General features: G+C 37.3%; 1 protein-coding gene across 1 annotated transcript; it reads right to left on the bottom strand.

Moving 5' to 3' along the window:
- Positions 1-13,044: 13,044 nt before the first annotated feature.
- On the bottom strand, positions 13,045-13,705 carry LOC123834464 (keratin-associated protein 13-2-like). Its single transcript, XM_045863603.2, has one exon. The coding sequence runs from the start codon at positions 13,703-13,705 to the stop codon at positions 13,178-13,180; it is 528 nt and encodes a 175-aa protein (XP_045719559.1). The 3' UTR covers positions 13,045-13,177.
- Between the last annotated feature and the right edge of the window lie 11,947 nt (positions 13,706-25,652).

Below are 25,652 nucleotides of genomic sequence, written 5' to 3'. Positions count from 1 at the left end.
CCATGTCAGGCTCCCTGCTCAGCAGGGAGTCTGCTTCTCCCTCTCCCTCTACCCGTCCCCCTCATGATCTCTCTCCCTCTCGCTCTCTCTCATTCTCTCTCTCTGAAATAAAGAAATAAATAAAAATAAACTGAACCATCTTGTCCAATTTTTAAAAAATAATTACAGCTGATTTTTATTGAGTTCTTCCTGCGTGCAAAGGAATCTGTGCACATTATTTCATTTAATCCATAAAAAGAGCCCTATGAGGAAAGTGCTATTATTATTATTATCATTTAGAGGCCCAGAGAGATTAAATACAATGCCCAAAGTCATGTGGCTAGTGAGCAGTAGAACCAATATTTGAATCTAGTTTGAATTTGGAACTCATGCCCTTAACCACTGTACTTTTCTGCCTCTTCAAGGGACAAAAGACTACAAATTTGCAGATCACAGGGGCCTCTGGAGTACCAGGCTTGAGCCTCAAATTCAGTTCTAATCTTCTTGGATGTCAAAAAGAAAGGGAAACAGTTAGTCCATAGTACTAATGCCCTCACAGCTTCCAGGTCTTTGCTCAAGTGTTTTTTGGAGATTTTTAGTGTTACAGGGTCACTGGGTTTTTGTCTCATGGAGCCGAAGAATGAATCTCATGGACACAAAAGGGTGTAGTGAAGTGAAAGTTTATTAAGTAAAGGTGAGAATAGAAAGGAAAGAAAAAAGCTCTCTAGAATGAGAGGGGTCCTGAATGGGTCGTCACTGAAGGCTTTCAGTGTCAGTCTTTTATTGAGAACGGACCAGGAAGCTTGTGGCCTTGGAATTGTGCCATCTTGGTTTGAGCAAGGAGTATTGATAACGTTCTTAATGGCTTACTTCTTCTTTGAGGTCTGGTCATATTCTGTGATTACAATGTAGCTGCCAAAAACAAAAACAAAAACAAAAACAAACCTACAACAACAACAAAAGACAACTCCATAACATTTATGGCCAGGTGGTCTGGTTTGCTCCCTTATCTCTGGTTTTGATCGTTTCAGCATTTCTCCACATTTGGGATTTCTGTGAGCCTGGTCATGGAGCACTCTCCCTGTGTGAGCCTAGTCAGGGAAGTCAGGGGCCTCCTATCTCTCCCTGCCTGGACCTTAACCCTTTCCTTACACAGTGTTACATTACTTTTAGGTGTACAACATAGTGATTCCACAAATTTGTATATTATGCTCTGCTCACAGCAAGTGAAGCTTCTTTACAAATGGGCTGTCCTTACTGATTTTATAAAATCAGCAACCAAAGCTATCCACATAGTAATTTGTAATATAAAAAAATGCAACCCCAGTAAGCCAATAAGTCTTAAAAAGTCAAAGAAAAACATGAATAGGTTTAAAATCCATAAAAGTTTAGTTTAGTAAATGGAGACATATCTGTCACATTGTAGAAGAAAAGAATATGAAATAACCTTATAATTTTTTTATATAATTTCTTATCATCTGACATAAGGTAGTTTCCCAACTTTGACTTTCTTTTTTTTTTTTGACTGTTCTTTGATTGTATAATGATGACAGAACATGTATCTCTCAGAGAAACTAAGTAGTTGGTGGCTGGTCAATTCCAGAAGTGAGGGGTTGTAGTAAACGAATATAATAGCATTTCCTTGTAGGAATGTGAAGAGGCATGAAGCTAATTTATAGAAGCCAGTCCTACAGGCTGGTCTGTATTAAGTTGTAGAGAAGTAGTTTTCATGGCAGAAGCTGGGACGATTCAGGTTTGGAGAATCACAAGATTTATAATTTAAAGATTGGAGACCATTGAATTCATAGTCTCTGGAAAAAGGATAGCTCCTGGCTGCTGGTGGGTTTCTGGCAACTCTCTTGTGAGTCACTACAGAGAGACCTATCTAGGTGGAGACTGGGAGAACAGAGATCAGTGGGTAAACACAATAGCTGGGGTGAGAACAACCATAAGATAAGATGGGGTAGACCAGGAATTCTGTAAGAGAAAAGGAAGAGAATTTTCCAACTCAGCAGTTGAAACATATAATCATTATGTCTAATTCACTCGTTATCAATGTCAGAGAGTGTCTGAATATTCTCTGCTGGTTTAGATGGCTTATGTGCTCACCCTGTTGGTGAGACATTCTTGACAGTGGACTTCAATATCCTTCTACACTACAATTTGCATAAGACCAAGGTGTATCGTCTAACTTCAAACAACTAGAATAATACTATTATAAATATGCTTACTTGTATTTTGTAGGTAAAAGCCAGCTTACAGTTTTGCCTTGGATTTCAGATGATAATTGTATGCTCAAAGCAGTTGGTCATCATTGCTGGTTTAATTTGTGACTCGGAGGGTCATTTACAAGGTGCTGAGATATAGCTCTCTTCTTTCCTCCCAGCTTACGGTATTACATTTTGTTGTGATCCTTTTCTCAGTCATTCCTAATGTGGCTTGCCATATTATAAAGCATGTACTTATGTTCAGTAACAAGTAATGTGTGTGACAGAAATGGTTCATAAGAGACAAAGATTATTCCATGATCATGATACTCCTTGAGAATCAAATGAGTTTTATGGAAAAATAATTCTGCTTGGCTCTCTTTACCAGCTGGATGACTATGGAATGTCTCATATAAGTGGACTTAAATTATATTAGCTAAGAAAATGGAAATCTCAGCCCAAATACTTTAAAAAAGTAATCTACCATCAAATTTATAGTGTGTAAATTTTTAATGGCTCCTTAGGGGCTGTGTTTATAAGCAGTAAAGCAAATACCAAATTATTTTCCTCCAGCACACTGAAAATTGCTGAACAAATAAAAATTTCCAAAGCATTGTTATAGATATCACATTTTCATGTTATGTGAGGGTGGATATTACATCTAAAGATCCCCGATTAACCTTATAGAAGAATGTGGTGGCTTAAAGACCAGACGAGCTCCAGTGAAGACCAGGAGTCAAAGGCAAAGAGGTAAGATTGCCTAGAAGGATCACAGTATAAAAGAAATATATATTTTTCAAGATGAATAGAAAAAGCATTATAAGGAAATTCTGAGCTAGGTTGTAACCAGGGATTAAATATATATATTTATATAATTAAATATATATATTTAAATATATATATATTCTAAAGGTATTGGGTTAGACTATGTTTATTTATATATTTCTGATGTTTGGGAGGGAATAGAGTACACTGTTGTGTACTTCAGTGGATATTTAAAATGTTTAGGAACTGAGAGAATAAATATTTCGTTTTAGACTATATAAAAGATGTGATGGGCAGCTGGGTGGCTCAGTCACTTAAGTGTCTGCCTTCAGCTCTGGTCATAATCCCAAGGTCCTACTCAGCAGGGAGTGTTCTCCCTCTCCCTCTGCCCCTCCCCTGCCTGTGCTCTTTCTCTCCCTCTCTCCCTCCCTCTCTCTAGTTCTCTCTTTCTCAAATAAATAAAAATCTTTAAAAAAAGAATGTGATGTCTATGGCTCATGCAACCAGACAGTTAGGTCAAGGGACTCACGTGCATTGATTTGGGGGACATAAGTTCCATACATTTATAGTCTAAATAATAATTAACATTTATAGAGTGCTTTCTATATCCAAGGAACTCTCTTAGTTGCTTTGGATATCTTATCATCCATTCCTCATGGTAAACCTGTGATATAAATACTATCATTATCTTTTTTTTACATTAAAGGAAGTTGAATTTTTGAGAGGTCCTACAATATGTGCAAAACAAATAACCACTAAGTGTTAGAGTAATGGATTCAAATATGCACGGTGTTTCCTCAGAAGTCACATACTTGAACGGTTTAGCTGGGTTCCCTCTCACAGCAGACAGATTAATGCACAAGTGAAAAAAGGTGTGATTCTCTAAATGCTCAAATATTCTAAGAAATGATTCTGAAGCACAAGAACTGAGAAGATCCCCTAGGTGGAAAAACCAAAGTTGGGATCCTGGGTGTGGCATTCTGATGACCAAGGGTGGTACAGGTTAGGATGTCGGTTGGTTAATGGATAGGAAAGCCCAGCCTCCTCTGAACTGACTCTGTACCTACCACCAGGAAAGAGCTATCCTAGTTCTAATCACATGTGGGGAAGAAGGAGTTTCTGGTAATAATCAAGTCCTGACTTACGAACACACCCCACCATTCAGGAATCGAATGCCTATTAACAGGGAGGAGCCCTGGGGATCGTATTAGATTCATATGGTTTCAGCAGCTTGAAGGCGATGTGTCTTCATTCTCTACCCATACTGGCAAAACTTCAAAGTTCAACAGGCAAAGGGAATAATGTGTGTTGCTCATTCATTTTGAGTTTCAAGACTATTAGTAATTTTTTGTTTGGCATTCTCCACAGAATCATTAATAGAGTAATGACTGACACTGTTATCCCAAGGAATAGGATCTGGTGGGCTAATGGGTACAAGGTAGCTCTTTGTTTTGATAGTCATGCTTTTCTAACTTTTCGATGGCTCTCATCACATGCTGCAATGATTTATAGGGGTTTATCCAAAGTAGTATCTCAGCAGGGAAGGACTCTTTTAAGGAAGGTTTGCACATTTTTGCCTGTTTTACTCTGACCCAACACAGCAAAGAGTAAAGATTTAAGCAAGGAAATATATTAAATTAGTCACAGGTAAACTCTGGAACACAAAATTGGTATTTCTCCATATTGGAAAAAACAACTACTGTTTTGCTTCTGCTCAAAATAGCAATGTCCTTTGCATACATTTTGGAATCTCAGTAACGCAGACCAAAGTCCATTCTATGCTCCTCCCACTTGCTAAGAGACAATTAATATGTGAACACTAATTGCCATGTATCTGAGAATCACATCGTATAGCAAGGGGAATGTGCTCAGAACAAAGAAGTCTGAAACATAGTACCTTCAATAAATTAAAAATCTCCACTGTATATTACATAATTCTCATACATATTCCTCATAATAGTCCTGTGAATTAACTAATATTATTTCCATTTTTCATATAAAAAAGAGAGTAGTGGTATGGTAAGTCATGTGTTAAAAATTATTTTAATAAAAACTATAAAGCCAAAAAAGTGAGACTGGGTCTATCCGTCTCCAGATATTTCATTACCCACCCTTACCTTCTATATTTGTTAAGCCACAATATGAAGCTACAAATGTGAAGACCAATGCATGCTGCAGTTGAGGTAGAGTTTTATTACTACCCTTTTTGGCACTTAAAACCCCTCAGAAGATAGAATTAAAATGGAGGTGATAGGGGACAATCTCAGGTAAAGTGCTAAACCACGTACAAAAGGTATGGAGTAGGAAAGTAAAAGGTAAATCATTTTAAAATTCACAACCATATTCTTTTCCCGTCGAAGAATTTGAAAGTGAAAAACTGAATAGAATTCCATCTCATGACTTCAGTAAACTCGGGCTTGCTGTACAAAACCCTTTCCCTCCATGTGTTGACAATCGATTAGAAGAACATTTCCACATCATTCTCCCAGAATGAAGTTTGCAGCTCCCGAGGATGTGCTAAATGTGGTTTGACTGTTTGTTTTTCCTGCTTTACCTAGCGCAATAATAGACCATGAGAAATCACCATAAAATTGTTGAAGCTAAAGCATTTTTCAAATATGGTTTATAAGCTAGAGAAGATGAACAATCAAGGACACCTCTTCACCTTGCAGTATCCATAGGACATAGAAAGTGAAGTCCTCTGGAATCAATTTTATAGTCAAGACATTAACCTCTGTGGTCATTTGCCCGGCAGGAAGAGTAAGCTGTTAAAAGCACAGAATCAGCCACTATTCACTCTTTTTATGATTATGAGTGTGAAAACAGCTTCCCTTTCAATTACATGACTGGGATTATTTTGCTGGTAAAGTACCAAAATGAGACTGTACTTCAAAAAACAAATTTAGATGTTATCCATTTGCAAAAATTCCCCAAAGTAAGGACAATACCTCATTGTCTGGAGCATAGATTTTTGACTAAAACTGATTTTAACTAAAAATTACAATATTATCTGGCCTAAAGAACTTGGGAAAACTCATGGAGTGTCCCTGTCAACTCCACCATGGATGCGGGCATAGGAGACTGTAATCTTCTTTCTTTTGGAAATTCACAGTATGCCTAAACATATTTTAAAACTCTGAAAGGGGAAGAAAGCGAGCCTGATTAATTTGATTAGTCCAATATTCATCACATAAATGTAAATTTATATCTAATCTATTATGTGTCCCTTAAGACTAGTGTTCCAAGAAATAAACATTGGGAAGTGGGGCTTTAGTCATTTGGAGTAGAGGAATTTTACTGACTCCATCAAGAAGCAAAATGGAGATTGATGGGAAATCTTACAAATTCTGAAATAGACACCTGGTGAACATAGAAGAAAAGAACAACTTTGGGCAATTTCTAATCCTTTGACTTCATTCACAAACCGCGTATCTACCCTTAGCAGATCGAGCTTCCATGCCGTCAGTGATGACTGCATCTTGTCACTTTAACTCACAGACGTTAACATGACCCTATGAATCTTCCAGAAATGTCCATTATAAACCTATATCACATCTTACCAATCAATAGTCTACTTACATTGTCAGCATATGGTTAATTTTCATTTAGCTGAGGTTTTTTTTTTTTTTTTCTTTCGCAAATAATTACAGACTCATAGAAAGTTGCAAAAATTGCACATAGAATCCCTTGAGCATTACCCAGGTTCCTTCAATAGTGACGTCTTAATTAATTGTACTACAATGTAAAAACCAGGAAGTTGACACTAGCTCAAAACTGTCAGACTACAACCGTATTCAATTTTACCAATTTAAACATGCACACATTTATGTGCGTGTGTGTTTGTATAGTTGTGTGTAATTTTATCCTATGTATAGACTCATGTAACCACTGTTGCAATCAAGATGGAGAACTCTTCCATCAATGGCTAACTTTTTCATGTTAGAAAAATTAAAAAGGCTGGGCACCTGGGTGGCTCAGTCGGTTAAGTGACTGCCTTCGGCTCAGGTCATGATCCTGGAGTCCCTGGATCGAGTCCCGCATCGGGCTCCCTGCTCGGCAGGGAGCCTGCTTCTCCCTCTAACCCTCCCCCCTCTCATGTACTGTCTCTCTCTCTCTCATTCTCTCATTCTTGCTCTCTCAAATAAATAAATAAATCTTTAAAAAAAAAAAAAGAAAAATTAAAAAGGGTAATGAGTCTGAAATATGGACCCCCAGTTGTGGCTCTTATATTTACATAATGTTATTTAATTTAATTAAATCTGAGGTTTTAAAAGAGTGAAGCTTGTTTTTCCTAAGCAATGATATGAAACAGTGGTGTGACAACTGAGGTGAGGTGAGGGGTGGGGCAGGGCAGGAAGAAAGACCAAGTCAAAATATCCCACCTCTCGGGCACGGGGGTGGCTCAGTGGGTTAAGCGTCTGCCTTTGGCTCAGGTCACGATCTCAGGACTCATGATCCCAAGGTCTTGGGATTAAGCCCTGCCCAGGCTCCTGGGATAGAGCCCCATGTCCTGTTGGGCTCCCTGCTCGGCGGGGAGTCTGCTTCTCCCTCTGCCACTCCCCACCCTGTGCTCTCTCTCCCTCTCTCTCTCAGGTAAATCAATAAAATCTTAAAAAATAATCACACCCCTATGTAATAATATCCCTTTTCCTCAAGCAGACACAGTGCCATTAGAAAAGCCTAAGTTGAAAGAGTAGATCTTTCCATGTATAGTGTATGTAATACCTTTTCTTGTTTTCTATATTAAAGCAAAAAAACATGGTTCACATGTATTACATGTTTTAATATGTTTTACAATTGACATTTCTGATTTCACATACTGTTGTCAGAAGTCTTGAAAGACTTTGAATTAGGGGACCTGGGAATGAATTACTGTGTGGCCTGTCTCGCTCACCTTTCAGGGTATCTGCACTTTTTATTGCTTTTGATCTGTTTTGTTGTAGAAAATTGATAATAATGCAAATGATTCCTGTCCATAGAAATGAAAATGATTTCTGTCCAGTGCCACTGATTTTCACTCCATAGAGCGACCCCTTTGCACCGATCTTTGTAAATTCATTTCAGCATTTCTGACAGCCTACATAACTGTGTCCCTTGAATCCTCCTTCCAGCCATTTGTAACTTTCCAATGGTTTTCTCATCTATTAATGGGTTCAATAAGATATTTCATTTGTGTTTGTTTTTTATTTACATGAGAATCATGATTCTACTATTTGAAAAGTTATCTCTTAATACTATTAGGTTTTGTATCGCATCCCATTTTACACATTAGCCTTCTGTTTCTCCCTCCAGGCCACAAAGAAGAATCTAAACTGTAGTGGGTGCATTAACAGCCCACCCCCCACATGACACTGCTATCATATAATATAAATAGGCCTATAATGCTGAAGGAAATCTTAGAGATCACAGATTATCAAGGACTATCTCATTTTACATATATGGAAGACAGTACCCAGAGAAGTGAGGTGATGAATATAAAATCAAAGTCTGGTTAATAAGAGGACCAGCAATAGAACCCAAGTCCCACATGTTTATTTGCTTTATTTCCCTGTCCATGGTGCCATAAAAGGAAAGGAAAATTACAAGATTTCAAAAGCCTAGTCTACCAATAGTAATCTTAAATATAGCAACATTCTTCTAAGGTGGAAATTTAGTGTCTATTTAACAAAAATATCAGTATTTCTTTAAAACCTAGAGCATCCAAAAGATATACCAGACCACACACACTAATGAAAAATAATAGAGTGCACAATTTTGGTTCCAGTAAGTTAAATCTCTACAATCTCATTTTTCTTCATTATTTTCTACTTGCCTATAAAGATCTACTTCATTGTAAAGGATAAGCCTTGAAATGTAACATTACTAAGATTTAATAATTTTTAATGGGTGAATCAAATAGCCTTTGATGAGCAAAGGCTATTTTTCTCTAGGTAGATGGTTGCTGGTCCAATTACAAGGGGTATCTTAGAACAGGTACAGTTTATCCAGGAAAAGGCCATAGTCCAATAAGGGAATACTCATTAGGTGACAATCTTGATTGTGTAGAGAGGGTTCAACAGCACCAGAAGCTTGTGCAGTCTGTGCATGAAAAATATGATCAAGCAGCAGTTTGATGAGTAATTTATATATACAGACTGGTTGGCAAAATACACAAAAAATTTACAGAAGCAGATAAGGTGGGTGGCAAAAACAGGGTCCACAACCGAGAAGTGGCAATTATTATGTCCCTAGACCCAAGACTCCATGTCAGCAATGTGGTGGAGCCTGCAGAAAGCAACGGTTCTTGTCTGGCCTGCATGTGGCCATCAACATACATGGTAATTAGGGAGTGGAGGTAAACACACTCTAGGACTGGGGCTTGGGTGAGTGAACGGAAGCCTGAGGTGTATCCTTTAAGAAGGCAGTCCTTTGCACAATTTTGACGGTGGGTGTCCCCTTAAGAATGAGATGCTGCATTAAAGCAAATCAGTGGGATGAGAACAGACACAGCAGAACACTAGGAAATCAGAAAACCCCTAAGGGGGCAGTAAGGGGAACTCCTGGAGCAGCAGTAAGTAAGACATGGTGAGAGGTATGATTTCCTGTTGAATAGCTGCATAAAGTATCTTGAACTTGAGAAGCAACTCATGTTTCCTTAATTCAGAGTGCAGTGCCTCTCAAGTTATAGTTTGCATCCCTGAACTCTACCCTGTGTGTGTTAGCATTTTATTAGATTGTTAATTGCAACTGAATGAGTCCCCAGTCACATAAATAAGCACATTAATTTTACTTCCCAAGAATAACATGAGCCCAAAGAACCATTCCCGCATATCAAATATGAAGGTTGTTTTTTATCAGTGACATCTCGTCACTCCAGACAAGAGGCTCAGGCTTCCTCAAGCATCTTTCTATTTCTGGACTTGTAGGGTTGCACCAGCTCACTTTTTATTATTATGTAATCTCTTATCTTCTTGTGCCCAGATTTCAGAGTTTAATAAAATGAGCTTGAGGTGGGCACCTGGGTGGCTCAGTCGTTAAGCGTCTGCCTTCAGCTCAGGTCATGATCCCAGGATCCTGGGATCGAGTCCCACATCAGGCTCCCTGCTCCGCGGGAAGCCTGCTTCTCCCTCTCCTACTCCCCCTGCTTGTGTTTCTGCTCTCACTATGTCTCTCTCTGTCAAATAAGTAAATAAAATCTTAAAAAAAAAATGAGCTTGAAGTTTTCCTCCTTGAACCCCACACAATATTCTCCCAGGTGATTATACCATTGCTCATGCAGTTACCTCTTCCTGAGGCTCCCTTGGCATCCCCTTACACTCACCCTTTACACCAAGATAATGGGAGGAAGTTTGTCTCTTCCACTACATGTGAACTAGCTCTTTACAAGGAAAAGTCTTTGTCTTTTCTAAGTTGCCAGCATTTTTCACAAAAGAACTGTAATGCGAAGTTAAAGTTCAAAATATATTTAGTGAGCTGAATTCAGAGCAAGGAGCTGACGTCACCTAATGTAGTAAAGGCATTAGAAGTGGGGTAGTTATGAATGAGCAGACTGAGCTTGAGAGACAAATGCCCCTCTTCACTCCTAGCTTCTTCTTAGCCAACAACAGACCCCTGCCTTCTATTACACCCTGTCACCATCATCCATTAAACATCGACCAATGTTACCTGGTGCCCAGACTCAATAAGACACCAGAAGGTGGATGTGGAAAAAAGCAGAGTGCACATAAAAGGTGAAAAAATCATGGAGGGAGGGAGAGAAGGAGGGAGGGAAGGAGAGAGAGAGAGATGGAGATATGAGGCGGGGAGAGAGAGAGAGAGATGGAGAGGTTGAGAGAGAGATTGAGGGAGAGAGATGGATATATGAGAGAGAGATGGATATATGGGGGGCAGATAGAAAAGAAAAGCAGAGGGGTGAGAGAAGAAAAGTGGAAAATGGAAACTAGCAGTGGTGAGATACTGAGAAAATCACAATGCAGAGAATGAAGGATGCAAAGGGTATTCATCATGTCTGCTCCCTGAAATCTGAATCTTCATGTTATACTTGGAAAAGCTTACATATTAAAAGTATGCCAATGTATGCATTTCCTCTCCTCTCCTTTGACCCTCCGTCTCAGTCTTTGGCCTCTCACCTCAAAGATTCCATTATAGTGGGGATAAATCTCCAAGTCATTCCAGAACTAGACCCTCTATGTCACTGGATACCTCTTCCTTCCATCTTGGGGTTGTTCTCAGTTTTAAACATTATGTGTACTCATCACTCCTTATTTGGCCCCATGCCTTCCTTGCTTGAAGGTAGAAGCTTCTAGTTCTACTAGGTTTGCTGACTGTGTCCCCAAGACTCTCACTGGCCATACTACTGTGACCCTCTTGAGTTTGCTTTCCCAAATGCTTTCTTTAGTCTGCATTTTACTCATTCCACATCATTTTAAGAAGGGAATAGTAGTCCACCCTCACTGCTAATGGTAATAGTTCAGACTCACAGAATCTTTTTGTCTTACTAATAAAATTCTGAAGTGTTTCTTTACACCAAAATCAATGAGTAACTCTGCACCTAGATGACACATTTTTATTAATTATAACTCTTTGAATGTAACAGAAATCTTAAATTTTATTTTAATTATTTTAATTAGTTTAAACCAAAAGAAGACTTTATTGGCCCATATAATCAAAGTACATGAGGGGCTAGTAAAGCTGGCTTAAGGGATAATGGAAACCAGAGGCTCCCGTGTCACCAGAAACTTCTATTTCCCTCTTCTCTATTCCTCTATTTTCTGTCTCTTGGGCACATTTCTGTGCACAGTAGACCTGGTTCCCATGCATCCATACTTAGCCCATTATTTTCTTGGATATAAGAGAAAAGGAGCTCTCTTTTCTCAGCTTCTATTAGAAAAAGCTTGAGGAAAAAGTATCAGGGAAGACAAATCAATAAACACTCATGGCACATGATTGCAGTAAGTGGTAAATCTTTGTCGGTGATTTCTCCCATTCATGATGAGTTGTCACTAAATATGTTATGAAAAAGTTTTAACTGAATTTTAACACTACATTTAGGCTCTGAGACAAAAACTTGCTCATATTAAAAATAAACACAAAGGGTGTCCTGCCTCAGATCTGCATAGTGTCCTACAAGGATGTGTCCACTTTTCACTACCACAAATGAGCAGTGGATCCCAAGAATACCTACATGGGTTATAAGATTCAGAACACCGAAAGTTATCTAATCTTACCTCCAATTCAAGGCAGAAGTCATAAGACAAACAAACAAACATGGGATGATTCATCTTCTACTTGTTGAGAAACTGAATAGCCTCAAAGTACCCAGGTCATAATAATTTTGTAAACTTATAACTCATAAATTTATATTTTTTTATAATAAGCCAAAATATTTCTCCCTATAACTTTTTCCATTCCTCACAATTTTTTAAACTTTAAGACTCTGTTTATCTGTCTCCCTCTTACACACACACACACACACAAGTACACACCACTGAATAACCCATATTTCTATATATTTAAAGACAATCATCATGTCCTCCAAACCCTAACACTTCATATTTTCTGTTTTTCATGTCAATATATCAGATTCATTCAAATAATTTATATATTTTCTAAATGCTTTTTCACCCGGTTAACATCTCTGGACAAATTCTAATTCAATACTATTTTGAAAATGTAAACTCAAAACCAAATAAGCATACGATGTCCTCACTGAAAATGTGATGAGAATGTTGACTTTATATGGGCATACTCTCAATAATAAAAATCCTACCAGCTTTGGAAGACATGCACACTTATTAGCTCTTAGTCAGTAAACTGCCCAGAGAATTTCACTAGATACCAGGCCTGCTGCCATTTCCTACAGAAATCCAAACCTATTTCCTAAGGAAAGTATTCTGAGGGTCTGGAGCCCCAAAGATAGATCACAAATCAGACTTTGAAAATCAATAAAGAACAATGAGAACATATCAGATACAAGAGCCAATGGATTTATTAGGTCAAACAAAACTGAATTTCCATACATTTTGTAAAAAGAATTTATGTAATTCTGAGTCAATTGTTCAAAATTATAGGTACGCACTTAATATTTTGGTCATTCATTAATTTCACTGTCTAAAGAAACTAGTCTATCAGCTGGTACTTGATGCCAGACAAAGGGTGAAGAGCTGGAGGTGAGAGGTGTTTAGCTAACATTACTGATAGGAGCTCTATGTAGAGACTGAGATATTTTGCTCAAAGGGTCTGGAAACTCAACAAGTTGGTCTACAGAAGGCTGATCTATAGGTTGGCCTGTAACAAGGAGACTGGCAGCTCCTAGAAGCCAAGTAGGTTGGATGCCAGAATCTGGATCCATAGCCCAGAGAAGGGAAGCCACAGACTCCATAACTCCTGGATCTGGAGCCCTGGGATCCACAGCCCAGTGAGTAGCAGCTTCTGGATCCATAGCCCAGGGAAGGGCAGCTGCTGGACTCAATGCCCACAGACCCAGAGCGAGTCGTCTGGCAAGGACTGGAGAGCATGGAGGTCCTCAGGCGGTGGTAGGACGTCTGGCAGGGGCTGGACACCACACGGGATGTCTGGCAGCTGGTGGGCTTACAGAAGGTGTCCTGAGAGCCACTGGGGAGGAAGGAGCCCAGCTGGCAGGTGCTGGGAGAGCGTAGGTCAGTGTGGTAGACCAGGTTGCTGGGGAAGGAAGAGTGACAGGAGGAGCTTGGGGAGCGCAGGTATGCCCCAAAGGAGTGGGAGGAGTTGTTTCCAGAGCAGTAGCTGTAGGACATGTTGGCAGGAGATGTGAGTTTGGCTGAGTGACAGTGAAGAGATGCTCTGAGTTTCAATGCCATGGTCTGGACTCCAAGTTATATATACTCTTAGAAGTGGGTGTGTCACCATCCAGATGCTCCCTCCTCCTTGCTTGTCACTTTATGCAAGAATGCCTCTCTAGGTTATTGCTTAACTCTAATTTATCACATCTTCACACAGGTAATTGTGCTTCAATCACTCTGATACACTTTGGAAGAAGCTACTCAGTTTCTTTCTCCAGGAATTCTCTGTGATTTGACCTTTGAGGTTATACATCATCACACTTCCAAATACCCTTCCCTTTTTTATCCACGTGGGCTATGAGTCCTTGTCCCACCAAATGGACTTGCATGAACTTTTCCTTCACTTCTGCGAGACTATCAGGACCATCAGTGGTTACTACTCAACATACTTTGTCCTTTTCTTCATAAGCATATAACAATGGATTTCTCCAAATAATAATTATGCTCAGCAGACTCAACAATCTATCAGTCAAACCTTTTACTCTTTTTCTATTTGAATTAATCCATGTAATTACTGATATCTACTAATTTAGCTTAATTAAATTGTGGCTTCATTGGCAAAGCACTCAGCCTGCCTTTTCTGTGATACACTTGATTTTCTCATGTCTTGAGCTTACCACTGGAATTAAGGGTTATGGATATCATTCTTGTTGACCATGCCAATGGACTTCCTTAAAGGGAATGGAAGCCTAAAATGCTTCCTTAGAAGATGCTCCTCTAGAAACAATAAACACAACCCTTTGAGTGAGGTTTTAAGTAGAAGTGTTTGCTAGAATTGAATTTTTGCATGTATTTTCTGAGAAGCCTATCTTGCAGCAGGCTTATTCTTTGCTTATGTCCTAACCCAACTCATAGTTTTTTTGTTTTGGGGGGTTTTTTTGCCTTATTTCTTGGTGAAGTGACATATTCCTAGTTGCAGTTACTAATTTATATCTCAAATTATATTTCAGGAATTAACATCTAACATTTTTTGAAGCAACTAACTTGAAGTATTAGAGCTACATGGGTCTTTAATATCTGTGGTCAACCCACACATTGAAAAATTATGTCTTGGAGAGGTTCAGTAAATGCCTCCTAAGGGCTAGGAAAGATAGAAGCTTGAACTACGGTCTCCTTATGCAGAGTCAAGATCCAAATACTCTGCAAATATAAAAGCAAATTTAACTTTAACTTGTCGCAGAAAAGAATCTATTAAGCTTATTTATACTAAGATATAAAAGCCTAATAAAGCCTTATTTACCTCTCCTAAGAATATTTGCACTGAATAATGTTCAACAATAGATGTCCATGCAACACTGATCTTTATGCATTTAAAGTATATTTTACCTTCTAGCCCAAGAAAGAGAAAAGAATTTGGATAACCCATACTTAGATTAATGAAAAAAAAAAAAAAGGAAGAAGAAGAAAAAGGGTTTCTTCTTATCTGGTTTGTGCCCATTTTTCTTCTTTAGAATCTGACATTTTATTTGGTTTAACTAAGGGGAATGGCATTTACAATTGTCATTGAAAAGAAAGCTCCTTAACTACCTGAAAATTAACTTGCTGAATTCCAAAGCACGCTGCTTCGGAGCACTTAGTTACTTTGTTTTATGATTATCTCTCCCAAGCAGAATCCAAAGTGTGGCATGCATCACATGAAGAGCCCTTGTGCAATACTTAAGCCATCACTCTGATTCACTGAAGTAAAATAAGTTATGCTTTATGAATGGACACCTATTAAATTTACTAAAGAAGTATGTGCCATCCCCAACACATGGGATTCCTTAAAATGCCAGCCTTTAACTCCTTTAGAATCCACAGTATTTCTCTCTTCCTATTCATAGTTGATTCTGGTAAAAATAAATAGATAAATAAAAAAGGCTTTCTAATATCCAGAAGTTCTTGCTTCTCCAGGTTAGCTCCCCATGCCTGGGAATTAACATGAAAATAACTCGGGAGTAAGTCAATTCCAATTAATATCGTCCACACCCATTGCTAATTAGGTGAACACTTTTCATTAGTCATTCGTGCACTTTGTACAGATACTAGTGAATAACTCATAAATGCTAATAAATGTGTCCCTCTGAAAGGAAGAAAAAGCAAAACAAAACTAGAGTGGTTTTAATAGTTGAGAAGTGGATCCTGGAAGTAATAAAACACTCTGTATACTCTACAAACACAGGTAAAGTTTTTAAGAAAAAAAAATCACTGTCTGGGTATGTCAGAAGAAAAATGCTATATTGCAATTTTTTTTGAAATGGAGAAATACCAATACTACATAGAATAAACCAGCATTAGAGGACTCAGTAGCCACAAGTAACTTTATGATCTGAATTACTTGAGTATTGATTATTTTTCCAGGTCATCACATTAATGTAGTTCTGTCTTCAAGCTGACAATCCCCTTTTGCAATGTTTTCAGAAATTTTTGAATACCTTTCAAACCGAGTGAATATTAGTAGAAACAGCAGAAATCCATATATTCCAGCAGGTACCTTTATCTTTCGTCTTCACTTTTCTCTTATATTCTCAAAACTGCCTTCTCTATTTGACTTGTATCATATGATCTCACTGATATGAGGAATTCTTAATCGCAGGAAACAAACTAAGTGTTGTTGGAGTGGGGGGTGGGGTGGGAGGGATGGGGTGACTGGGTGATAGACACTGGGGAGGGTATGTGCTCTGGTAAGCGCTGTGAATTGTGCAAGACTGTTGAATCTCATTTCTGTACCTCTGAAACAAATAATGCAATATATGTTAAGAAAAAAAAAAGAAGAAGAAGAAGAAGGTAGTGAGAGGGGAAGAATGAAGCAGGGGAAATCAGAGGGGTAGACGAACCATGAGAGAGGATGGACTCTGAAAAACAAACAGGGTTCTAGAGGGGAGGGGGGTGGGAGGATGGGTTAGCCTGGTGGTGGGTATTGAGGAGGGCACATTCTGCATGGAGGACTGGGTGTTATGCACAAACAATGAATCATGGAACACTTCATCTAAAACTAATGATGTAATGTATGGGGATTAACATAAGAATAAAAAATAAATAAATATAAAAACAAACAAACAAACAAAAAAAAAAAAACTGCCTTCTCTAGACCTACAAGGGGCTTTTATCACCCCATCTGCAAAGGTTCTGCTTCCTAACAGCTATTCCTTACTAGGATTTTACTTTCCAAATTCTCTCACCTAGGGAGTGATTTATCGGTTAAAGGTTAGCACTAAGTATGGGCTGAAAGACCCATTTCCGGGGAAAGAACGGAGGGGAAAGCATTCAACCTCTCTGCTCTGGCTTCTGGCCCAGGCGCCAAGCAAGTCAGCCATGAGCAGCTACTTTCCCAGAGGTCATCCTGCTGCCCTGTTAGACTCTCTGGGTGCTGGCACTCCTCTAACATAACAACAGCCTCTTTCTGCTGCAAACTGACCGTTTTAGGTCTGCAGAACCACATCATCCATAACCTTGATTGAAAAGGCCAGTGTAGCTGATTTCTAGACTCTGCTCCCAGAATCCACTCATCTTCTGACACTTGCCTTTGCCTAATTCATTTTGAAAATGGAAAAAAGGGCGCCTGGGTGGCTCAGTTGGTTAAGCAACTGCCTTCGGCTCAGGTCATGATCCTGGAGTCCCGGGATCGAGTCCCGCATCGGGCTCCCTGCTCAGCGAGGAGCCTGCTTCTCCCTCTGACCTCCCCCCTCTCATGTACTCTCTCTCATTCTTGCTCTCTCAAATAAATAAATAAATCTTTAAAAAAAAAAGAAAATGGAAAAAAAAAGAATACACAGAATGATAAAGCAAACTCTAGAGCAGTTTTCTGAAATACCTAAACTCTCAGTTGTTACCATTTTGTCATATTTATTTCATCTCTCTCTCTCGCTCAATTAAAGAAATAAAACATTACAGATATGATCCCTCAGTGGGCCAACCTCAGTCTCCTGTTCTTTCCTATCTTTCCACTAATGCCTTCAGTTTGAAGGAGTCTTCCAGGAAATTTTCTGCACACATATTTATAAGTGTATGTACTTTGTTGTTTTGTTATCATTATTATTATTTCAGATTTTATTTATTTATTTCAAAGAGAATGAGAGAATGGTGGGAGAGGGGCAGAAGGAGAGAGAGAGAATCCTCAAGCAGACTCCCCAGCAGGGAGCCCAATGCGGGGCTTGATCCCAGGACCCTGAGATCATGACCTGAGCTGAAATCAAGAGTGCAATGCTTACCTGAATGAGCCACCCAAGCACCCCTGTTTCACTATTATTGTTTTAAGTTGTAAGAATGCAGTCTTATTGCACATATATTTGTAAATGTATTTTTATGAAAAATTACTTTTTAATTTTTTAAAATTTTTTAAAATTACTTTTAAAATATATCCATGTTGATAGTTATATATTTGGGTATTGTTCTATTATCACTTCAGGGGCACTTTTAAGTGCCAGGCACTGTTCTAAGCACTTTATTACAAATATTAGCTCATTGAATCTTCATAATAATCCTATTCAGTACATACTGCTATTGTTCTTATTTTAGAGATGATGAAGCTGAGACAAATAGGTTGAGTTTCTTGCCCATGGCCACTCAGGTAGTAAGTAACAGAAATGGAATTCGAAGCCAGATACTGGACCCATTGTCAGAGTTTTTGCAAACAAGCACTCTATTATAATATGAAGATCTAGTTTCTTGTTACTACTGTATAGAATTCTTCCATAATAATAACACATTTTATTGATCTATGTCATTATTTTTGATTTCTCACTATCACAAATTATGTGACAAGGAAGATACTTGTACTTATGTGCACATCTAGGGTTTCTGTCAGGTATACACTTAGAGGTAGACTTGCTAGGTATTTTCAATTTCATTTTCAATTTTAGTGTAGTAATTGGGAGCATGGCCCTTGGACCCAGAACAGCTGGGCTTGAATCCTGACTCCATTATTTGCTAGTTATATAACTCAGACTCTTTCAAGTTCAGTCTTTTATTATTACCTTTTATCAATTATTCTATAGAGTAATTTCTCCTTTCAAATTAATTTTTAATTGTGTATTATTTATTTTATGCCTTTATCTTTTTAAAAAAGATTTATTTGTTTATTTTAAAGAGAGAGAGAGCAGTGGGGAGAGGGGCAGAGGGAGAAGGTGAGAGAGAATTCTCAGAGTCTGCGCTGAGCAAGGAGCCTGACCCAGGGCTCGATCCCACAAACCTGAGATCGTGACCTGAGCCAAAATCAAGAGTTGGATGCTTAATCGACTGAGCCACCCAGGCACCCTTGCCTTGTCTTTCATATGTTGCAAAAATATTTCTCCACTGAGTTGTTTGACTACCTTTTTTAAGCTCAGATCTATTGAGGTACAATTTACACATAAAGAAATTCACCTCTTTTAGGCATACAGTTCAATGAGTTTTGACAAACATATACAGTCAAGTAACCACTGATGCAATGGAAATACAGGACATTTCCATTATCACCTAAAGTTTCCTTGTGAGTCAATCTCTTCCCACCATATATCTGAATTTCTGTCCTTGTAGTCTTTTCTTTTCTGAGATGCACGGTAAATGGAACTGTCCATTACACAGCTTTTGTGGCTAGTTTTCCTCACAGAGTACACTGCTTTTGAGATTCATCCATGTTGTTGTACGGTCCAATAGCCCCTTCCTTTTCATTGCTATGTGGTATTTCACTGTATGTATGCTATCCACTCACATCACCTATGGACATTTCGATGATTTCCAATTTGGGGCTATTAGGGACTAACCTGCCATAACCATTTACATGCAAGTTTCTTCATAGACATATGTTTTGTTCTTTCTAGATAAATATTTGGTGGTGGGATTGCTAGTTGATATGGTAACTGCACGTTTAGCATTACAAAAACACCGTGAGACTATTTTCCATTTTGCATTCCCAACAGCAAGTTGCAGTTGTTCCAAATCCTCAATAGCACCACGCATATTATTATTATCATTACCATTATCCATTATTATTTTGCCTACTCTAGGGGGCATGTAGTGGTGTCACACGTGATTTTAGCTTTCATATTCCTAATGACAATAATCGTGTGCAGCTTTTGATGTGCTATTTGCCTTCCATGGCTGTCCTTCAGTGGTACCTATTTAAATTTTTTTTTTATCATTTTTGAGTTGTCTCTCTTTACATAATTGAGTTGTAAGAGTCCTTTGTATATCCTAGATCCAAGGCTTCTATCAAATAGTGTTTTTCAAATATTTTCTTCAAGGTTGTGGCTTGTGGCTTGTCATTTCATTTTATCAAAGTGTTTTGGAGAGCAGATGTTTTTAGTTTTTATTAAGTTCAATTTATCAAAAAAAAATTTGGTATATGGTACAAAGTTTGAGTCAAGGATTTTTTTATTTTTTGTCATATAGATATCCAATTATCCTAGTACCATTTGTTGAAAAGATTGCCCTTTTCCTACTGAATCACCATGACAACTTTGTCTAAGTCATGTATGTACAGACTTATTTCTGGAGTCAGTCTTCTGTTCCATTAAGGTACATGTCTACCCAACACTACCATGCCTTAATGACTATAGCTTTATAGTAAGCCTTGACATCAGATTGTAAACCCCCAAACTTTGTTCTTTATTTTCAAAATTATTTACCTGTACGAGTTCTTTTTCATTTCCATATAAATTTTAGAATGAGTTTGCCAATTTCTACAAAGAACCTGATATGTTTTTTTCATCTGTATTATGTCAAATCTGCATGCAATTGGGGGAGAATTGAAATCTTAAGAGTCTTTGTTTCATGAGCGTGACATATCTCTTCATTTATTTGAACGTTCTTTGATATCGCTCATCAATGTGTTATGGTTTTCATTATACAAATCCTACATATATGTTATTAGGTTTACAGCTAAGTACTTTGTGAAGTTTGGTGCTATTTTAAATGGTATTTTAAAATTTCAATTCCTATTTGTTCATCACTTTTACATAGAATTACTTTTTTTTTTTTTATATGGCTTTGTATCCTGCAAGTGTCTGAAGCTCATTTATTAGTTCTAGCAGATTTTTGTGAATTATTTCAGGTCTTCTGTATAGTCTATAATGTCATCCTGCAAATAAAGACAATATTCTTTCTTTCTTTAAATATGTATGACTCCTTTCTTTTGGTCTCATCCTATTGAGTAGAACCTCCAGTACAATGCTGGATGGAAGTGGTCAAAGCAGACATCCTTGCTTTGTTCTTGAGCATTCCATCTTTCTTTACTAACTATGATGCTACCAGTATGCTTTTGTAAATGTCACTTATTAGGCCGAGTAAGTTCTCTTCTAAATCTTGTTTGCTGAGAGTTTTTACCATGAGTGCATGCATGCTGAGTTTTTCTAAATGCTTTTTCATGCATTTGTTGAGATTATTGTATAGTTGAGTTTTTAGTCTGTTGATGTGATAAATTGCAGTAGGTGATTTTGAATATTAACTCAACTTTGCATTCCTGGGAAAAACATCCTTGATCATGATGTATTATACTTTTAATACATTACTGGATTAGATTTACTGACATATTTTCTAAGGTGGTTTTTTTTTTTTAATGCCTATTTTATGAGGGGTATTAGTTTGTGATTTTCTTATAATAGTGTCCATGTCTAGTTTTCTACGAAGGTAATGTTGATCTTGTAAAATTTGTTGGGAAGTGTTTATACTTCTCTTTTCCAAAATATTTTATGTAGAATTTTTTTTCAAATATTTTGAATAATTTTCCAATGAAGCTACCTCAGCTTGGAATTTGCTTTCTTGTAAGGTTTTTAACTGTCATTTTAATTTCTTTTATAGATATAGGGCAATCCAGGATGTCTCATTATTCTTGATTGAGCTGTTTCATTTCAAAATGAAAATGAAATTGAAAATACCTAGCAAGTCTACCTCTAAGTGTATACCTGACAGAAACCCTAGATGTGCACATAAGTAACATCTAGACATCTGGACAATGGGTCCAGTATCTGGACCAATTTCTTTTATAGATATAGGTCAATCCAGGATGTCTCATTATTCTTGATTGAGCTTATTATGGATAATAAGTGTGTATCTGCCAGGGAATTTTCCCATTTCACCTATGGTGTCCCAGCAAGTGACCTCAGAATCCAGCAACAGCAGTCATATAAATCTGCTCGGGCTATAAAAAAGGTAGAAATAGTGGTGACCTGTCTCACGACCACATGGACAGCATAAGCCATTGCAAGGGCCACTCTGGCCAGAAAGCAAGGCAAGTTCAATGATACCAGTTGGAGCAAAGTCTGAATCCAGAAGACATAAAACCAACAATCTCACATGTATTATCTCATTTGTTTTGTTTTCATGTTAATCATTTCTGCCATGATATTAATACATGTTAATATAATATACCTGTTCTCACTCAGATGTTAATTCAAATGAAATTTTATTGCATGTTAATATAATATACCTGTTCTCACTCAGATGTTCATTCAAATGAAATTTTATTGCATCTCTTTATTAAAAGTATTTTACGAAACCAAACATCTTTTGAATCTTATTAAACTTGATTGCCTCAAAACAGAATACATGCTCCAGTTGAATGGATGCCCTAGTTCTCCCCTTTCCATCATTTTGTGCAGACATGCATGTCCACTTTTCTACCTCATTTTGCTCTCAGGGCTTCTGTTAGCTGTGCTTACTAAAGCAAACGTGGTGATAGGTTTCACCTTGCATTTGAAGTAAAGATCATTCCCTGGGTTCTGGCTATATCACTTACCTGGTGGAGGTTCCATCTTCAGTCTGCTTGTCAGTTGATAAACCAGGCTGATTTTTCTAAAATAATTAGAAAATACTCAACTCCTCATCTGTTTCCAAACCTTAGTTCTCAAATCCCCATCCTGAAAGTTTTCAAAGATGTGCACAATCTAGGAAAAAAAAATTAGGGGACTGAAAAGGGAGTCTAGTATTACATTCAACTTCAATGTTCCTTATTGTTTTGTTTGTTTGAATTCAGCACCATAGACAAAACAGAAACACAGTCTAACTAGGAATTGAACAAAGTGCAGATATAGTTTACAGCATCAGATATTACTAAACTTACCAAGTAAATGCTAGTGGTGAAACCACGGATTGCAATATCTGATTTTTTATACTGATAGAGGTGAGTTTTAGTGTATGATCATGGAGACAACACAGAATGACAGCAGTTTACTTTAGGTTGTTACATAGATCAGAGGCAGGACCAGATGGCTGCTGGAGGTCCTGACAACTGCAAAATTCAATGACTTTAAGGTAAAATTCACTTTCTGATAATTCAGCCTCCATAATGAGTTTCCATATGACCACATTTTGTTGTTTAACTGTTGTTCTTTGGCTGGTTTGGAAGAAAAAGACACATTCCCTCCCTAGTGAAGTATAAGCAAGATTCAAGAAGTACATGATCAATTTGGTTAGAAAGGATACTTACAGCAAACATGAAGAAAGTCATCTATTTCTTAGAGAGTGTGTTAGAGTTCTCCAGAGAAACAGAACAGATCATATGTACATGCGTGTTTATGGATAGTATATGTACATATATATATGTGTGTGTGTATATATATATGGCGTACAGAGGCAGAGAGATTTATTTTTTAAAATCAGCTTGTGTGGTTGTGGGGCTTACAAGTTTGAAATCTACAAGACAAGACAGCAGGCTGGAAATTCGTCCTGTTGTGGCAGTCTTGAGTCTGAATTCCATAACATGGCAGGATGAAAACTTGGGCAAGGTTTCTATGCTGCAGCCTTGAAAATTCCTTCTTCAGGAAACCTTGTATTTGCTCTGAGGGCCCTCAACTGATTGAATGAGGCTCACCCACATTATGGAGGTAATCTGATTTACTCAAAATTTACCGATTTATATGATAATCACAGCAACATCTTGATTGGTGTTTGATAAATAACTAGATACAATATCTTAGCTGAGTGGAAATATTATAGTTATAACCATAACAGATAGTTATTAAAGCATTAAACAATATCAGCAAACAAGACATTATCAGACATTAAAGTGTTAACAAACAATTCTTTCATTATAAAAATATAATTGTCATTCTGCTATTTACTCCTCTTGATTTATTATCTCTTCATTTACTTTAATAATATTCATAATATGGAACTTGTGAATATCTCAATATCTTTAGTCATTCTGGATTAAGTTATATTTAAAATCACAAGCTTTAAAGTCTCAACAGCACTTAAAGGAAATCAAAATTGCTCTCAACACAAGTGTTTTAAAAGGTAAAGCACCATCTGGGAAAGACATTAGTCTTGTCTATTTATCAAAGAAAGAATGCTTAAAAATATTCATAAGCCAGTACTATTCAATGTAAATTAAATCTATATACACTCTATATCATCATAATGACAAATATATTCTATGTATTTATTTACTAAAAGCACAAATTGATTTCCTGTAATATTGAAATATTTATTATAATAGTTTTAAGAACTCTTGACTTGAAACATGAGACTTTGAATCTGTTACAGGAAGCCACATTTGTTAGGATGTATTTGCTCACTTAAAGTTGTGAACTATGTTTGCCATTTGCTGTAAGATGTGAGTTTTTACACACTACCCTTGTAATTATTTATATTTCAATTATGACATCACTGAGTTAGCTATCTAACTATTTAGCTAGCTAGCTGTCTAACTTGAGTAATGTTAACTCACTCAAGCCGTGTGAGAGCCCTGAAGAGTTCTTTGGGACTAGAAACATACCTAAAAGCATTTCTAGATTTTTTTTTAAATATGCAGGTAAAATAGAGTACAGAGCTTCATGATTAATTTTGAAATTCAATGCGGAGTCTCAATTTTCTCTCTTAATAAAATAATAGTGGGTAATATTTAATAGGCATTTTATACAGACCAGGCATTGTGCTAAACAGTATACATGGTACAAAAGCTATCCTATTTATCTCACAGCAGTTCTACAATAATTTCCATCCTCTTATAGATGAGCTGCAATGGAGCAGAGACCATGTACCATCATAGCTTTATCTGAGTCTATGCTCTTAGCTCTTGACTGTACTGCCTCAGTAACAAGGAAGATGAAGAAGATGGTTGGGAAGGTAGAGAGTGAAAGATTAGAAGCAGGGTAAGGAATGAAGAAATATTAGGACAACGTGAGATATATTGGAATGATTAGGATTTGGGCATGCTCAGGACCTGTTTATGGTTTCAATTACCCAATTCTGTTGAAAATAAATTTTAATTACCCTTTTGTCTATGCTTTATTAATCCAAACCAGGAAAAGCAATACCTAAAATCTACGACAAATTCATGCCACCACCCTAGACTTCAATGATACTCCAATCTTCAATCTCCCCTAAAATAAAAAATAAAATTTCCATCCTGGTTATATAACCTTTTACAAATCCTTGTATCTTTTTAAAACATATCCTTCTCCTTTTGATCTAACTGTAACTCCCAAGGTTTGGACTTTAGATCTCCCTCAAATAATGGCTCTCATGAAGCCTTTCCTAGCTTTTCTCTGACAGGATCCCCCTTGGTTCAAAAATGTTCATCACTTTTCTGTGAGTCAACCCTGAAAATTAGTTCATTTTAATTTCTAATTTACGTGCCATAGATTATAAGCATACAAATTCATAAAAAAAAAAAAAAACAAGTTGAGGTCTGCTAATAATCAAAAGTAAGTTCATATGGGAGAAAGCACAGGTACAAATACTAAGAAGTTGAGAAAGTTTAGTCCAAAATGTCATCCTGGGTAAAAAAGAGATTTCCTGGAAGAGAAATCAAAACAAAGAAATTAGGCAGAAAGGAAGCAACATATGATCAATATGTATGAAAAAACCCTATGCCAGGAATTTTAAATATACAAACTTATTTAATTTTCCTAGGAAATATATGCCATCATCATTTACATTTTCCAGATGCAAAAGCAGAGGCAAACAAAACTTTTATAAGGTCACTTCACCTAAGTAATGG

Source organism: Mirounga angustirostris, unplaced genomic scaffold (genome assembly GCF_029215605.1).
Source record: "Mirounga angustirostris isolate CCGP_5_RB_7025 unplaced genomic scaffold, mMirAng1.0.hap1 SCAF_1, whole genome shotgun sequence".
Taxonomy (NCBI): Eukaryota; Metazoa; Chordata; class Mammalia; order Carnivora; family Phocidae; genus Mirounga; species Mirounga angustirostris.
Note: the sequence above shows the minus strand (reverse complement) of the source record. Positions and strands in the feature narration are given on the sequence as shown.

Excerpts from the sequence above, each read along its gene's own strand:
- LOC123834464 (XM_045863603.2), bottom strand. The coding sequence starts at position 13,705 with ATGTCCTACAGCTACTGCTCTGGAAACAACTCCTCCCACTCCTTTGGG.